The sequence below is a fragment of the Clytia hemisphaerica genome, unplaced genomic scaffold, assembly GCF_902728285.1.
Source record: "Clytia hemisphaerica strain Z4C2 unplaced genomic scaffold, Clytia hemisphaerica genome assembly, whole genome shotgun sequence".
Taxonomy (NCBI): domain Eukaryota; kingdom Metazoa; phylum Cnidaria; class Hydrozoa; order Leptothecata; family Clytiidae; genus Clytia; species Clytia hemisphaerica.
The window spans coordinates 2,367,253-2,385,551 of NW_027104175.1; the positions used below are offsets into that span (position 1 = coordinate 2,367,253).

An 18,299-nucleotide genomic window follows, 5' to 3' on the forward strand; every position below is an offset into this window, starting at 1 on the left:
ATGCAGACCCAAGTTCTTTGAACAACTAGTCGAGGAATGGTGATCTATTTTTTCAATAATTTTCTCACATAGCATAATTTCAAAACCTTGGGGATTTCCCAAAAAAAATTTCAGCTTTTCCAAAAATATTATCTTACATGGGAATAGCTTGTTTTACCATATTCTTAAATTCCGTGACAAGTTTTGATGAACACAGTTGCATTTTTTGGTATTTTTATGTGTAAACAAGGTAAGTGTCAAGAGAAAAGTTTGCTCGCTGTTTTTGATGGTTTTTTGAAGTTTCAACATTAAAAAAAAGTCAGTTTTTTTAAAATAATTTTCGAACTACGTTTTCAAATTTAATGTATAATAGCTCAAAATTCAAGTTAGAGCATCCTCTAGATACAATAAAAAAAGAATGAACAAAAAAATTAAATCCTGAAGCTCACAATATCTCGACAAAGTTGTATACTTTTTTTTGGTACACCTATATGTAATGAAATCTATAAAATGGACAAAATTTTGTGCCACAGGCTAAAAGTTTTGCTATTCTAAATTCGCTGTGACCGAATTAACACAATAATTTAGAATTCAGCCCCCATTTTTGTTTGAATAAATGTAGGTGACCCCTAACTGTGTTGGGGGTTAAAGCTATTTTGAAGTACCATTTGTTGTTGAACCTTTTAGCCCCCCCTCTGCGGCCAGGGGGGGCTGAAGCTATGCTACTACAGTGCACAGGAAAAAATCGTTAAATTAAAACCCGTGTGAAAACTGATTTCCCAGGGTGGGACTTGGTTCGTGTTTCACATGGGTGTAAAATCGTAAATAACACCCTTAGTGTTTACATCATATTGAATTGAGTATCAGACTAAAAAATACATCAAATTTAAGAAGAATTAAAGTCAAATTGTGCAGATGTTTTTTTTATAAGCATATATACAAAAATCCGGAAACAGGCTCAGAGATGCTTAGGTCAAAAGCTTAATAAGGCTGAAAAAATGCTTAAGGGATGCTTATATCCAAAGCAAAAATTTAGGGAAATACTAAAAATCCATAGAATTCCAGCCAAAAAAAGCAAAAATCAGGAAAAATATTTTTTCGTTGGCTCAAGTAACGCTTGCCATATGTTAAATTTTTCCCCAAATCTGAGCCTAGATATGCTTACAAGTGCAATGCTTATAAAAAAAATATGTAGTTTTAATAATTGATTTAACAAGGTGTATATACCCCATTATTGTATTTTTTTATTCTTCGCTAAATAACAAAATTAGCTCGGAATTTTTTTATTTCAGACATGATTTTGTTAATTATAATGGGTTTGGATATAAAACTTTGTGAATTCAGCATAAGTTTCTGATATAATTTTTTCTTTAAATTTATGTATATATCAGTAACCTATTTTAATACTTAAAAAGCTTTAATGAATTTCAAAATATAGTTGGTAAATATATTATATATTAAACAATCAGAATGCTCCTGACTAAGGTAGTGAAAATGCATCGAAGAGATGCTACTCGTAAATCATCCAACTGGGCTGTATCGGTTATGAACTTTCTTCAAGGCAAGAAAGAAGTAAAGATCAGACAAATAGGTGATCCTGTTTTACGGGAACTTGCAAAACCAGTTGAACAGGCAGCGTTTGTTACCCCAGAGTTCAAATACATTGTTGATGAACTAGTTTCTATGATGCGAAAATCTAACGGAGCTGGAATCTGTGCTCCTCAAATTGGCATTTCATTACAAATTATAGCATTTGAGGTGACAGGACACGATATTAAATTAGCTATGGATAAATATGGTAGTAAAGGTATTTCTAAAATGCAAATGACTTTATGTCCTTTGACGGTTCTTGTGAATCCGAAAATGAAAATACTTGATTCAAGGACAACAATATTACGTGAGAGTTGTTTAAGTATTGAAAACTATTCAGCCTTAGTACCACGGCATCAAGAGATTAAAGTGGAAGGGTTAAACCCTGATGGACAGCACGTTGACTTACATGCAAGTGGATGGACTGCAAGAATTATACAACACGAGATGGACCATTTGCAGGGAAACCTCTATGTTGATACTATGACATACAAAAGTCTACGGAACGAGAAATGGCAAACATACAAAACTTAAAATAGATTTGTTATATTTTTTATTCAATTTTACAGTTCATGTTTTGATGTATCTTGATACAAATTTTTATACCAAAAAAGAGTCATACACATCCCTTCATGTTGATCAGGAATTCTTTATCTCTATGGTTTTATTTTTAGCTACCATTATCTTTCACACAAAATTATCCTATTTATTGCATTTTTTATATGCATCATCGGAACTACCAATATTCATCAATTAATAAATTCCTTTCTTCTTTATTTCAGTTCAGGACTTTAAAAAACAAAATCAGAAAACAATTCAAAATGCAAAGTTTACAAAATTTCACAATGTAGGTATCAATATGGAATCAATTGAAAAACGTGTTTAAGCAAGTAAGAGGGAAAACAAATGGCAGAACTTCATGTTATTGGTGAGGTATCAGGGGGCAGTGGCTTTCCATCACATAATTTATATTGTAAATGGTCAGTTCACGCTGAGGGGACATGGTCAATTTTAGCTGGTTTAAAAGAGGGACAAACTCAGGTTGACAACCCAGAGAATGAGGATTATGCTGTATGGGCACACCCAATTGATCTGCATTTCACTACAAAAGGACTTAAAGGATGGCCTAAACTCCATTTCGAAGTATGGCATCAGGATGGTTTCGGACGTAATGAAATTTATGGTTATGGATTCTGTCATATTCCAACTTCACCTGGTAAGTGTTTTTCAATTCCATTTGTCTGGTGTATCCCACGGGTAAAATCTTTTTATTGGTCTGTTTTTTAATCTTTTTTTTCAGACAGTCAATTATAATGTATTGATCTGATAAAAACTTTTAGTCGGTGTCTGAAGTTTTTAGGCTCTTTTGCAGTTAGAAAATGTAGCCAATGCTTTAATGCTTTTTTCTCTAGATATTATCCCTAAAATCCTAACCTTTGAGAAATCTTTTTGACCCAAGAGGCTGTCAGCTAAATCTAAATCTGTCCGGTTTTCTTTTTCAGGAAATACATACCATACTTTAAGGGAACTTATTTTGGCGGGAACTAATTTTGGCGGGCAGCAAAAATCCTAAAAGAAATTAATTTTGGCGGGAACTAATTTTGGCGAATGACAGCGTAAATTTGTTCTATTTTGCCTTATTTTGAGCAACTTTGATGAATTTCAGGGTTCATGGCAAAAAAAACAACAAAATTAATTTTGGCAGGAACTTATTTTGGCGAGTGAGCAAAATATTTAATTTCCGCGGAAACGAGAACTTGATACTTTTGAAGCTTTTGGTGATACAAAGTCACTCTGAAAATTTGAGATCAAAAGCTTTTTCCGTTCCATTTTTATGGCTGTTTTAATTCCTTTACAGTCAAACCTCTCTTAAAAGATATTTTATCCTACCGGGCCTCGTTTCTATGCCGTTTCCATGGGATACTTTTGTTTGAGAAAAAACTTTAACATTGAAATATCTCAAGAACCGGAAGAGCTTTTAACATAATTCTTTCTTTGTTGATTTTGAATCTTTCTAAATTAAATTTAAGTAGAGCAGGGTTTTGGAATACAGTATATGGCCCCCAAAACGGAGACGGCCCCCAAAACGGAGGTTGTCATTAAAATGAGGATTCTGACTTATAGATTTATCAGAATTAAACGATTTTTGTTTATTTTGAAAGAATGATGGTTAAACTTAAAAATGAGCATGTTTTGGATGGTTTGAGACAGATTCAGAATAACATATTTGCGTCTGAAGGAAATATCTTAACACCAAAATTAGATAAAAATTGCATATAACTCACTCTAGCTCCTTGGATATTGAAAATAAGTTATGTAAATGGGGTAACTTTCTACACCTAATGCCTTTCAGAAAATGCAGATACATCTGTGACTTTAGAGGATGGGTAAAAGATGTAGCATCTTAAAGGTCAACCAGTATTTTGAGACCCTAGAATCAGCATTGATAGAACCGAAAATTCTAAATATGAGAAACAGCAAAAAATCTTGGAATTCCATTTTTATCAGCTTCAGTTAATAGCTTATAACAAAAAATTAACATTATATATAAAAATTTTCGCTGAATCAGCAAAAACGGCAAATTCTGTCATTTTTTTGAGTATAGGGGAAAAATACCTTTAAAGCTTAATATTTTCAGTTTCTGTTAAGCTTTTTTTCTAAAATTTTCACAGCTTATTCCATACATGAATGGAACTATTTTCAAAAGAGATTGGTTTTCAGTAACTTGATTAAGACGTTGTTAAATCAAAATTGTCATTTTGGAAATTTCTAAATTTTCAGTTTGGACTTTGCAATATCGAAAATCTTGAGATATATTTCATAAAAATCATAAATTTTACATTTATCGGGTCGTAAATTTAAGGGTAAAGGGTCTTCATATTACGGTAAAGAAATTTTGTTTTGTTCCTCGAATTAGTATATTTTTTTAAATTTAATTTAATTTTTAGCTGGGATCTGGGAGTCTGGGCTGAAGGTGGGAATTTTAAGATAAGGTGGGACCTGAATTTTCAGGGGGGACCTGGAACCCCCTTGCACACTATGCTATTACCACTGGGCTTAATAATTTGATTTTAACTACACCTCCGTTTTGGGGGCCCCAAACCTCCGTTTTGACAACCAGGGATATACTGTAAAAATTTTATCAAACAAATTTATGCCCAAAACCCTCTAAATCACATTTCAAAACTATGGTCAAAATTTTGTATTCATATCTTAAAGATATCTCGGGAAATCGCTAAAATTGCAAACCTCCGTTTTGGGGGCCATTAGAAAAAAGCTACCTATCTTTAAGCGATTGAAAAATATTGTTGAAATTGAAAATTTTGAAAAAGAACTTCCAGGAAAAAAAGTAGAGATGTTAAAGCTTTTCATGCAGGAAAAAATTTTCTAAAACCTCTTTTCCTCTAGCTTTGAGAGAAATTTCAAATTTGATCGACGTTTTGGGGCCACATACTGTAGTGTTTTTCAAAAAGTCGAAATAAACTCGGGAAAGGTGTATTTTGGCGAATTTCGTCTAAATTCGCCAAATCCGCCGAAATTAGTAACTTTTCAAAGTAAAAACCAACGTTTCTCTTTCTCATTTAGGACATCACAAACTGACCTGTCCAACTTGGAAACCTACCGGTAATTGGAGACAACGGATACGATCTTATTTTGTCGGTGGTGGCCCTATATTACGTAATTCAGACATTATCTACACCGGCCCTGACCGGTATCGCTTAACAACTGTTGCTATGGGGCAGATACATTTACAATTAGATATAATACTAAGACGTTTTGATAAATTTGGTATCGAATGTGGTTGAAATTGTTCGAATACTATTTTTTGTGAGTTGAGGTTATGGTGATAAACTCTCTTATCTTAAGATCGTCATGGATTTAGGATGATTACGTTTAATCGTCTAAGTTTTCAAACATAAAGAAATTTTATATGATAATATCACATAATACTGTAGCACATGAAAATATCATTTGGGTGAATTTTCTTCACTTTATCTGAAATAGGTCCGTTTCAAACCCAAGACCAAAACCTAAAATCGATTTTCATGTTTGATTATCCTGGATTACCATATTTTTCTTTGTAGCTGCATCTGGCTGCATAAAAATAAATTGTTACAAATTGTTGGTGAGAACTGTGTAACTTGACCATTAAAAAATGCATAAAACAGCACATTTTTGGAAATTTCATTCAATTTTTTCGAATTCTTTCAGCAAAAACCAGGTTTTTTTGGATGGGTTATTCTTAAAAAGTCTTAAAAATTAGAAAGTATAAATTAAATATTGGATATGAAATTTTTTTGTACCTTTAAGTTTCAAATTTTTGTTTGAGATTTCCCACAATGACCAGGGGAGGGGGGTCGGCAGTAAAATCTCAGACATAATGACGTTTACTACGGTGGTGGTGTGTCAAAAAATTGAAGACAATTTTTACTACCCAGGGTTGTTAAATACCAAAATGGGTGGTATCTATGTGTTAAATGTTGAAAAAATTTTACTACCTGGGTAGTTAAAACTTTTTGTTAAATCAACCAAAAAAAGCAAAAAATAGGTGGTCCCTATGACAAATTGTCCCAAAAGCTTTTACTTCCAGGGTAGTAAAATACCTCTTCCAAGAGTCTGGGTGGTGGTATGTAAAAATTTGTAAAAAGCCTTTTACTACTCATATATGTCTGAGATTTTACTACCGACCCCCCCCCCCTACAATGACCATTTCTGGAAATAATGATGAAAAGTTCTTTTTAGTAATCAACGTATCTTAATATGATTTAGTTTTAGCCGTTTTTATGATTATTTCTGTATCATTTGATTGTTAATAAGGTGGAGATTTTCTTTAGGGTGCAACATTTTTTCGAAATTTTATTGTTTGAAAGGTTTTATTCTGTATATTTTTTATTATTTATCTCTAAATGTAAAGCTTTGTATCCAATTCATGAAATATTCAATGCAAAAGATTTTTATAGAAACAAATTTTATCAAAATAATTAAGTGGATAATAGGCCTTTTCATAAATTACGTCACGAACATCACTTGCCTCGTATTCAAACAATTACCATGGTTATTATGTCCCTTGAGAAAAAAACGAATTTATGAATAGAAAGTAGTTTTAATATAATCTGCTGGTAGTTGATCACCATGGCAATAATTTCAAAACGAGGCAAGGGATGTTCGTGACGTAATTTATGGAAATGTCTATTGGTAGATGGTGGTAGATGGTCAGGATTCTAGAAGTAATCGACTGTTTGTTTCAAGAATAAGGAGTATCAGGCATTAAAATTAAGAATTAGAAACTTTGGCGAGTTGGATTCGTCCCCGTACCGCAAAACTTCGGTCATTCATCGAAGTCAATTGTCTTCAGATTTGATTCAGAAATTTTCTTAAAAGGCCCTTTCTTCTTATTTTTCAGTTAAAATACTAATCCTAGTTCTGAAACGCTTCTAAAAGCCCAGTATTGATAGGGCTAAGGTAACAAACGATGCGTGGTCCCAAGAAAGTTACTTCTACCGTCGAAAAGTTGCCGAAAATTATTAAAGTTTTATCATTCTTTTTGCTTATTTTTTTCTTTGATATTTGTAATAAAAGTGAATCTCTGTTGTTTAAAATTGATGGGGGCCACTTTAAGGTGGAAGCTTCCGAGAGACAAAAGCCTGGGTTGCGAATTTCCTGGGACCGTTCGAGCAGATGTCTTGGATTTCTTTCCTAGCCGGTAGCTAAGGTTTTAAACTAGTATTGTGTTCGTCGTGTATTGGGCCTTCCGTAGCCACCGGGGTCTATTTTGGTTTTCTTTCAAATAAAAATATTTTTTTAATTGATGAATTCTTGCACGTTCATTAATTTTAGATGTTTTCACAGCAAACTCGAGGTCTAACTGTTCAAATACCCCCTCCGAGTCAAACCATCGTTGCTTAAACTCTACCCTGCTCTACCCCCCCCTAATATCAAAATGCTTCATACTGGTTTTACGACCCTATCATGACCCTATCATTTTATCACTAAAATATGGGCTCGTCAGTACAATGATGGACGTAAGAAATTTTACAAATCATTTCTGTCAAATAAAAAAGAAAAAAAATACGGAAATATCTTCGACATTTTGAATTATTGGTCTACAGCTGAAGATTATGGAAAAATGCAGCCTAAAGGAAATACTGGATCTGTTACATTATATTACATTAAGCGGGCACTATTAAGAAATTCAAATATTTTAAGCATGCGGGGTCTTTTTTGAAAATGTTCCAGGTTGATGTACTATTATCCTTGGTAACCGTATTCTGAAAAGGGGGGAGTAGGGTTTTTTTTTGTACCAAGATGTTTTTCCTAGTTATACTAAAAAGGGATGGTGGCACCTAAGACAAAATTTCCCGAAAATCAGGGTTAGTATCATGCGACAATTACCCATCTCCTGGTTTAGAGGATTCATTTACCGAATCCCCACTCAAGCCAAACCATCCTTGGCTATCTCAGTATCACTTAACCCTAACCAAACCCCAATAACAAAATGCTTCATACTGGTTGTACGACCCTGTCATTTTATCCCTGAAATGTGGGCTCAACAGTAGTAGAATGGCAGACCTATCAGTAGAAACTCTACAAATCATCTGTCAAATAAGAAGAAAACAAAATAAGGAAATACCTTCGACATTTTTTTGAATTATTGGTCTACAGTCGAAGATTATGGAAAAATGCAGCCTAAAGGAAATACTGGATCTGTTACATTATATTACATTAAGCGGGCACTATTGAGAAATTCAAATATTTTAAGCATGCGGGGTCTTTTTTGAAAATGTTCCAGGTTGATGTACTATTATCCTTGGTAACCGTATTCTGAAAAGGGGGGAGTAGGGTTTTTTTTTGTACCAAGATGTTTTTCCTAGTTATACTAAAAAGGGATGGTGGCACCTAAGACAAAATTTCCCGAAAATCAGGGTTAGTATCATGCGACAATTACCCATCTCCTGGTTTAGAGGATTCATTTACCGAATCCCCGCTCAAGCCAAACCATCCTTGGCTATCGCAGTATCACTTAACCCTAACCAAACCCCAATATCAAAATGCTTCATACTGGTTGTACGACCCTGTCATTTTATCCCTAAAATGTGGGCTCAACAGTAGAATGGCAGACCTATCAGTAGAAACTCTACAAATCATCTGTCAAATAAGAAGAAAACAAAATAAGGAAATATCTTCGACATTTTGAATTATTGGAAAAATGCAGCCTAAAGGAAATACTGGATCTGTTAAGTTATATTACATTGAGCGGTCAGTAGGCTTTTGATCTTCTTTTAGGAAATTCAAATATTGGAAGCATGCGGGCGGTCTTTAGAAATTTTTATCCCTGTCAAGAAGCCGTAGCTTAGCATCATACTTAAAATAGAAAACGATCGAATAAAATGAATTTTGATCTTAAGACACACCTCACAGTGATCTATCATAGGCCTATTAACATAATTAATGGCTATCATGTATAAGATGATACCTTTTTGAAAAGCCATGCACGTGTGTGAGGTAAAGAAAATAGAGGAATTGGAAACCATTTTTTACAAACAAGATTACGATAATTTGCAATAATTTAATTTAAACCCTAACGAGGAATTTGAATCAGTGCATTTATTAGTACCTAAAATACATAAAACTAGCCACCCGGCGTCCCACGCCGGTTAAGCTGTAGCTGAATGCACTAAAAGTCCTTTGGATGTTGAAGGTGGTTTAAAAGCACGATCAAATATAAACAAGAAGCCCGTTAGGCGTGAAGGCCCAGCAAAAGCGTAATTTACGCGATTTCCAAAAATTCCAAAAAATGTTTAACAAGATTTCAGGAAAGGGATGTCCAAAGGATTTAAAATTTTACTGCGTCGAGCAAAATAAAATGAAAAATAAGTCGACAAGGATAATTCTCCCTTTCTTCATTTCTTAGAACAGGGAAGTGAAAAAATAAACGAAACATAATGTACAGTAGTCAATCAAAAATAAATTGAATGTTGAAAGCTCGAAACTTTCTACCCGAAGGTAAACAATCAAATTCAAAATATCATTAAATTCAACTTCCATAAGAAACAACATCATTGCATGAAAAAAGTTCTAATCTTGTTCAAATTTACACATGAGCTGCATTTTAGTCTCCATTGCCATATTCCATTTAATATCGGTATTTGAAATAATTCCGTGTTGAGTTTGAAAAATCAAGCCACCAATTCGTTAAACGAGACAGATCTAGAAATAACCATTTTCACACGTAGTATGATTGAAAAAGTTCCAATCTTGCTATAATTTACACATGAACTCCATTTTAGTGTTCATCAGCAAATTCCAGAATCAAGTCTTTTTGAAAACAAGAAACTAAAAGTGAAAGTCAGAAATTGATTTAAGGTATAGAATTTTCACTCAGAAAGCTTTATGAAAACTATAACATATGACAGAATGTTGAAAAAGTTTACAAAAAAAAATCACTACAAAGTTTCTTTGGTTTGAAAGTCTCTTGACCACTAAAGCAAAGAAAATGTTCAAGAAAGTAAGAATCAACACATGAAATCAATCTCCTCGCTTCAACCGCCATCTTGTATCTGTTTTGTTTTGAAAACGTTTGTTGTTTAAGGAGCGCGAAATCAGAAAATATATCTTTTTTAGCCAGTACCCGACTTTCGCAAGCTTTTCCCTCTCCAGACGGCAAAAAGTGTGTTACTGGTATAAAGCGCCGTTTCTACCAAAACGGACACACAGAAGGAAACACGGAAAAAAAATAGTGACACTCTCTTTAAAGGCCCACTCGCTAGCGCTGGGCCAAAAAAGAAATCTCTCAAAGTCTGCATACAAAATCTTCAAAGTTTGACTCTAGTCCTCCCCTGGGTTGCTTATCTTTTAACCATATTTGGATTGTGTACTGTTCACGTGACTTAATTTTTGGACCTACCCCGGTGGAGTACACGTTTTTTTTATAAGAACAAACTATATAAGAACATAAGGCTTCGAGGCCCAAAAATTTAAGAACATTCTAAGAACATTCTAAGGCTTTGGAGACTTAAAAACATGCATTTTCTTAAGAAATGACATCAAAATGCTCAAAAAATGCTGAAAATAAGAACATTTTAAGAACATATTTAGGCTTCAAATCCAAAAAACTAAGGCTTCGAAAATTGTAGGTGCAAAATGGTAGTGGCCAAAATGTGACGGAATCTGATTTTCGAAAAAATTATTGGCTCAAAAAACGCATGTTTATCTATAAGAATCACTATTAATAAGCATACATCAATGTTCTTAGTCAAATTATTCAATTTTTTTATGAGATAGATGTTTTTTTGCTCACAAAGTCTTGAATATGAAAGAATATTTCAAGAGCATGAAATTTTGGTTTCTAAACGTTTTTTTTTAATAAGAAACAAACGACTAATTTTAATAAATCGTCACTATTTGTGCTCTGAATGATTGTTTAACGGTCACGCTCACATAGATATCAATTATATCTGTGTTAAATGCATAACTAGGTAGGTCCATAAAAGTATATCACTTGTCTTATTTTGGAAAATTTGGAAAAAACGCTCAGGTCATTACTCAGGTTTTTCCTTGGAGGGGATAACTAATTCGAATTATAGAAAGATTCGAATAATAAAAGTTCGAATTAGCGAGGGTCGACTGTATTTAATTTTTTCCTCAATAAACTTTAAACCAGGGATGTCAGTCTAAAAATGGGTTTCAGACACAACTTTTAGCACTGTGTTCACAATCAACAATATGCTGAAAAAAAAAGATCATTTCAATAACATTGAAAGATTTGGCTTAAAAGCCGGGAAGGTAAAATCATCCGAAGATTTAAAAAATGTTTGACGTTCTCAAATATGTCTTTATCTTTTAATTTCATTTGATAATTTCGGTAAAAATATCGAAAGTGAAGATGTACTTGAAACGTATTCCAATTTTAATTTTAAACGTTTTAGAAAAAAAATTATACAAAAGGTATGATTACAAAAAAACAATTACGAATAAAAGAAGAAAATGACTAATTGAGGAATGAGCTGGAAGCAATGATCAAAATCCGGCCACGATTTTTGTGCGTCCTTGATGAGAGCAATTTCCCCAACTTCTTGAATGTGATTTCCCCCTGAAAAAAGAAAAGTCATGGTAAATCAGAAATGATTGTTTCTTTCTATCCTATTTGTTGCAGATTTTTCCAGCAATTTGAAATCGTAAGAGGGTGATTCTTCATTTATTTTAAAGACACTTAGGCGAGGCCAATTTAATTTGTTGTTCTACGGGCTCGACCGACCCTATTTTTGCTAAAATCAAAAAAATAATAATATTGAGTTTCCACTACAATATTTTACACACTAGTTATTTGTAAGACTTAAATTTGAATAAAGCTGAAAATTAATTCAAGAAATTGAAAAATTTAGAAAATCAAGCATTCCATACACTAAAATTTTATTATGATCTTCATCGAAGATAAAAAAGTGAAATTTTGATTCAGTTATTTTTTGGAAAATATTTTCGGTACCTTACCAACCCTGATAAATGAAAAATTTATTCTTATTTTACCGACCGACCGACCCATATTTTCCTAACGATCTGCCCGTAGAACACCAAATTAAATTGGTCTTGCTTTACCTATCTATTTTTGAGGATCTAAAACAAGTCTGAAGGTTTTTTACATTTAATTGGGAATTGGTACCATTTGCACTTCTTCTTTATCAAATAGAAACATAAAAATTATTGGAAGGCAAAGATTGAAACATCGAAAAGAAAACAATACACAGCGGGTACGAGGTTCAGGAACAGTTTGACACCCCTGTGTGACAGACCCACTGGAAAATTTAGCAAAAATTTTTTCCCCGGTGAGAAAATACCTTAGAATTTCAGCCCCACTGGGAAAATGACTTTGATTTCATCCCATTCGAAATTCAAAGTTTAAAAATTGTACTCGAAAACCATCCCCACTGGATTTTTTAACCTTGGGACAATAGAATTTCTATCCCCATCGGGAATTCAATAGGAATGTTTATCCCCACTGAGGAAAAAAGTTCCAGTAGGGCTGTGAGACAGGGGTCTAGTTTGAGTTTCATATGTTTTGATTTGATTTTCACTTCCAACTTATGAAAAACGAAAGTGAAAGTGAGGCTGGGTTGAAGCCAAAAAGAGAGGTTTCTCTGGCACGTACACGATTCAAATTAATCATAATTTATTTCCCATTAAAAGGAAGTACGATTGATCATTTTTCCTGACAGATATTATTCCTGGTATACGTGATAATGTATAAAGGAACACTAAAAACTTCTTATTTGTTTCAAATTAGTTGGTCAAATGTTTAAAACCCTTGCATTATCTCCCAGGCCCAAATTAATCTCAAAGAGCTAAAATAGTTTCCAGCGTTTTCTTTTCTCAGACAGGACTTAAAATTGTACGCATTTTAATAAGAGTATATTAAAGCTTTGAGATGTTTTGTATATTTGACTCTCTCTAATTCGATTTTCGAGGGATAGAAAACCTAGTTCGTAACGGTTTCAAACATTCGAATTAGAGAATGATTCAGATTACAGGAATTATTTTATATCACTTTTTAGCTGAAGGGACTGACATTTTCATTTCAGATTCAACACAGAAAGATTCGAGTTATAGAAGTTATAATTAGAGAGACTTGGACTTCTACACATTCAATCAAATATCCTTGCCCTATAGTTAAATAACCATAATAAAAACAATGTGATAGTATTGCTTTGATTTCGAATTTATGCGTAAAAGTTATGGAGTAGTACAAACATCACATTACTAAGATGAGGAGCTAAAATAAATAAAACATAGCGACTACAACGAGACAGTGCTTTCCTCAAACACGGGATTTAACAGGAGCATGATAGCCGCTAAGCAGTTAGAATTGTTGCAAACAAAGTTCTTCTACATTTTTAACCTTAAAGGAAGAAATTTTGGCGAATGAAATCCACCAAATTGAGTTCCCGCCAAATTTAATTTTTTTCTTTTTATGTCCGATTTTTCACAATTTACTCCCGAAATAAATGTTTTCACCCTGATTTCGGATTTAAAAAACCCGTCATCCGCCAAATTAAATTCTCACCAAAATGAGCTTTTTCCCTGATCCGCCAAATTAAATTCTCTACTAAAAAAACTTTTTCAGCAATCCGCCAAATTAGATTCCCGCCAAAATTTCTTCCCTTATAGGTAGGCAGATCGATCCAAACAGTTATTACCAAGACCCTTTAGTTGATTATTTTATAGTCCAAACATAGTATAATTTCTTTCGGTAGTACCCACATTAGACATTAAAGCCTTCCGTATCTAAGGATTGAAAGTAAATACATAGAAGTTTCCATGACTCGAGAGAGCGGTTTAAATCTGCTCGAGTTATAGTAATCTAAGTTAAAAACTATAACAGTTTGACCAGGAAAACTGTTCGAATTAAGAAGTCATTATATCTATAGGGGTCTGCGATTCAGACTAGAACCCCCTCCCCCCATTTCGAATCCGTGAAGTGGTTGAATTGTTCAGACCAAATTCTACGTCCTAGTATTTGTGCAATTATGAGACATTTAAAGTCCATAAAGCCTTAAAATGTTCTCTTGGCTTGTTGTTAATATAAATATATTGTTTGTTTACGTCTTAGATATAGCATGTTTTAATACCAGTCCTTAGTAATTGATTTATTTATCAATACGAAGTAATTTCCGGGGCAAGGTTAACTGACGCTTAAGTCTGGGGTTACGTACCGTGACCTAATAAATTGAACAGTTTCGTATTTGAAAAAGAAGACAATTCATATAATTATTATATCATCAAGGAAACGACACTCAAGTAAAATCATCCCTAATCGCGACATGACATATTATTTGCCGTGCGTCAATTCGTTGTAACTAAGTTACTGCAAAAAAATAAAACGCCGACATTCTCCTTTTTTGAGAATAATGAAAAGTATATTCTTCGTGTCATTATTGAGTGTCCGGGTCATTGTTTTAATTGTATCCTCCGCTTCACTAATTAGCTAATTAGCAAATAACGTAACATGCGTGTGTTCAAATAGAGAGAATAATTTGTGGGAGATTTAAGGGGAGTCTTTGGCTCTACACGATTTTGTTATGAGAACAATTTTATAATAAGACTAGGCTCAATTTTGGCTAAAACTTAAGAATGTGTATAAACAGAATTTGAGCCCCAGATTTTAAAATTTTTAGGGTCTCAGCGATAAGCGAATAAAAGAAGTGAATCAAGAACATTTTTAGAACGGTTAAAGCTGAAGATCATGAATATTCAGAACAGCCGAACTGCTGCCAAACTGACTGGTTCCTATAATATAAGGGTGTATTGTTAGTTACATTTCATCAGAGACAGAAGGGAGAGCCACCTTCCTTTATTCCTTATATGGAAATTAACACTCTCCAGCGACTGAACCTGGAGAAAAAATTAAACACCTTGTCGTCTTGTTATGAATTAATTGGTTGCTAAGTTTCGGACAACCTCATTTTCAAAAAAAATACAACCAGTAAATATGAGATCATTTATAAAATTTTTCTCGTGTAGACGCTAAAACCTTGTTAAAGGGACCCCTCGCTTGTTTGTGATCTTTAGGAAATCAAACTATATTGGTCCAGAAACCCCTAACAGCATATTCAAAGAACATAAAACTTACTGCTAGTTCCTGTAGAGATATCGAAAAATTCCTCTGAAAACAGTATGGCGTCTCCGTCTGACTGAAACCAACACAACCAGGGCTCATTGGGAGTTTTGAAGCCAATACCGATTCTCCATAAAACCCCAACTCGACACCAAGCAAAGGGTTTTTCTTAGGAGAAGAGCGCGGATTCTAGACTGTTCGAACTAGAGCTGGCCTCTACACTCGTACTCTAATTTTCCGGTGCATTTGTGTCGACAACTTGGTGCGACAAGAGCGCGAGAAAATTCGAAGGCCTTCAGAAGCCAGTTGAAATTTCTGAAAGTTGAGTGAACATCAAAATTTATAATTTGTAATTATGGAGCGAAGAAAGAGTTTTGCGTGCTAATACTTTGGAAAGTTGCTTTTCATATGATTATGAAGTGAGTGTCTTGTTATCATTTTTAAGCGATGGGTCCCTTTAAGGGGGCTTATTACAGTTATATATAACTCGTGTTGTTGTTATTATAGTTGACCTCTCTAATTCGATTTACAAGGGTCAACAATTTTCTTCAAATTATAAAATTATCCCGAATATTACATGGGAATAATATCTCATTTTACGATTTTTTAGTGCGAATTACAGAAATATTCGAATGATAGAGGTTCGAATGAGAAATAATTGAATTTACAACAAACAATAAGATAAAGTCAAGACAGTAGTAAACAAACGACACACCTATTTTCAATATCCTGAGCTATATGCAATCCCAACAGATTGTCTTTACTTTGAGAGAGTATCAGGTTTCGGATGATGTAGATTATTGTATTAAATTTTACACTGGAATGTCTCAATGTCCTGAACTTATGTTACCCTGTTTTTCCTTCCTGGCCAAGACCGAGGTATTTTAGGTTTGACACCCTAACACCCCTGTGTCACTGACCCGCTTGCTCGCAAGCCCCACTCGAAAATTTACCAACATTCCGTCCCCAGTGGGGAAAATAGGCTACAGTTTTAACTCCACTGGGAAATTGACTTTTATTTCATCCCCATTTGAGATTCGATCTAAAAAAATTGCACTCCAAAACCATCCCCATTGAGATTTCGATAGAAATTTTAATCCGTACTGTGGAAAAAAGTTACTGGGCCTGTGAGACAGGGGTGTGCCCTATTTTTACAAATTTGACCTTTATTTTGCCTTAAATTTAGCCTATCCAGGCTAATCCTTGTTCTTAAGTTGTTTTATTTTCCGGCATTTTTGAGCCTCATTGTTCTTATAAGAAAAAATTTGGAATTCCATAGATTTAAAAGCAGATGTCAAAAAAAAATTTGAAACTTTTTAAATCAGGACTTTTGTAGTATAGTATTTTTGGGAGTTTTGGGGGGTTTAAAAAATCTGGTGATACTTTGACTGGTGATAGTTTGAAATTTCCTTTTTTTGTTAAAGGTCGTTGTCCCTCAGTGTTTTTGCAAGTATAAACGTACGTAAGCAGAATACATTAAAAATAGGTGTGGTTTGAAAGATGTGGTAAACGTTTGAATAACGTTCATTCAACGTCCATGGCATCCAAATTAATATCTGCAACATTTTGTGTTGTGTTTCTCTCTTTTTATCCCCTCCTAACGAATACAAATATTATAATTAGGAAACGAAAACAATATTCTTAATATAAGGTATTAGAGCTTTTGTCTCCAAAAATAAATAATTTCAGATATTTTATGAAGCTATTACGAAGACCGAAAATATAATTAATTATATTGTTTACAAAATAGAATAATGAAATTACGAAAATGTCAAACACATTAATATACCATGACAATGAAATTGTAAAAGCTTTCTTTAAATTAATTTTCAGTTGTTTTTCCACCTGTATCCTGTCGTCGAGGAAATACTCCAAAAGGTTGAGGAGACCTCCAATAACAACCAATATTTGGAAAAATGAAAGATTGTTTATGGACAGTTTTTGTCCCAACATGCAACAGCATGGTGGGTACAAAGTTATAAAAAATTTAGAGGCACATTCGCAATATCAGACAAAGTTCAATTTTATCAATTCTTAGAATACTTCATTTTCGTTCCCCTCCTCTATTTTTTATCTCATCTTATTTTCATTAAATTACACTTTGAAATTCATTTCTAACAAGCATCTCACGAGCCATCAACATACTCATGGGGTAGAAGTATCAAAAACAATAATATACCATGACAATGAAATTGTAAAAACTTTCTTTAAATTAATTTTGAGTTGTTTTTCCACCTGCATCCTGTCGTCGAGGAAATACTTCAAGAGGTTGATGGAGACCTCCAATAACAACCAATATTTGGAAAAATGAAAGATTTTTAATCGACAGTTTTTGTCCCAACATGCAACAGCATAGTGGGTACAAAGTTATAGAAACTTTGGAGGCACATTCGCAATATCAGACAAAGTTCAATTTTATCAATTCGTAGAATACTTCATTGTCGTTCCCCTCCTCTATTTTTTCATCACATCTTATTTTCATTAAATTACACTTTGAAATTTATTTCTAACGAAGCATCTCGCGAGCCATCATTATAGGGTGATAACAAATTCTTGAAAACTTAATGTTATAAAAGATGATGTCTACATACTCATGGGGTAGAAGTATCAAAAACATTAATATACCATGACAATGAAATTGTAAAAACTTTCTTTAAATTAATTTTCAGTTGTTTTTCCACCTGTATCCTGTCGTCGAGGAAATACTCCAAAAGGTTGAGGAGACCTCCACTAACAACCAATATTTGGAAAAATGAAAGATTTTTATTCGATAGTTTTTGTCCCAACATGTAACACCATGATGGGTACAAAGTTATAGAAACTTTGCAGCCACATTCGCAATATCAGACAAAGTTCAATTTTATCAATTCTTAGAATACTTCGTTTTCGTTCCCCTCCTCTATTTTTTCATCACATCTTATTTTCATTAAATTACACTTTGAAATTCATTTCTAACAAGCATCTCACGAGCCATCATTATAGGCTGATAAGAAATTCTTGAAAACTTAATGTTATAAAAGATGATGTCTACATACTCATGGGGTAGAAGTATCACATTAATATACCATGACAATGAATTTGTAAAAACTTTCTTTAAATTAATTTTGAGTTGTTTTTCCACCTG

At 33.5% G+C, this 18,299-nt stretch overlaps 3 protein-coding genes across 3 annotated transcripts in view; 2 read left to right on the forward strand and 1 right to left on the reverse strand.

Annotated features, from left to right (window-relative positions):
• Nucleotides 1–1,286: 1,286 nt before the first annotated feature.
• LOC136814487 (peptide deformylase, mitochondrial-like) lies at nt 1,287–2,202 on the forward strand. Its single transcript, XM_067071042.1, has one exon. The coding sequence runs from the start codon at nt 1,450–1,452 to the stop codon at nt 2,101–2,103; it is 654 nt and encodes a 217-aa protein (XP_066927143.1). The 5' UTR covers nt 1,287–1,449; the 3' UTR covers nt 2,104–2,202.
• A 124-nt stretch (nt 2,203–2,326) lies between these two features.
• On the forward strand, nt 2,327–5,538 carry LOC136814488 (B9 domain-containing protein 2-like). The gene is made up of 2 exons (XM_067071043.1): nt 2,327–2,785; nt 5,155–5,538. Exons 1-2 carry the CDS (start codon nt 2,476–2,478, stop codon nt 5,373–5,375), a joined length of 531 nt encoding a protein of 176 aa, XP_066927144.1. The 5' UTR covers nt 2,327–2,475; the 3' UTR covers nt 5,376–5,538.
• Nucleotides 5,539–11,380: 5,842 nt separating this feature from the next.
• Nucleotides 11,381–18,299, reverse strand: part of LOC136814496 (translin-like) — a 90,653-nt gene continuing 83,734 nt past the window's right edge. Inside the window, exon 8 of the mRNA XM_067071050.1 lies at nt 11,381–11,659. The gene's annotated coding sequence lies outside the window, so the exon portion shown is untranslated. The remainder of the gene's footprint in view (nt 11,660–18,299) is intronic.

What these genes read in the sequence shown, in the direction of transcription:
- LOC136814488 (XM_067071043.1), top strand. Translation starts at nt 2,476, where the DNA reads ATGGCAGAACTTCATGTTATTGGTGAGGTATCAGGGGGCAGTGGCTTT. An exon ending in TCATATTCCAACTTCACCTG is followed by an intron (nt 2,786 to 5,154) that starts GTAAGTGTTTTT and finishes TTTCTCATTTAG; the next exon opens with GACATCACAAACTGACCTGT.
- LOC136814487 (XM_067071042.1), top strand. Translation starts at nt 1,450, where the DNA reads ATGCTCCTGACTAAGGTAGTGAAAATGCATCGAAGAGATGCTACTCGT.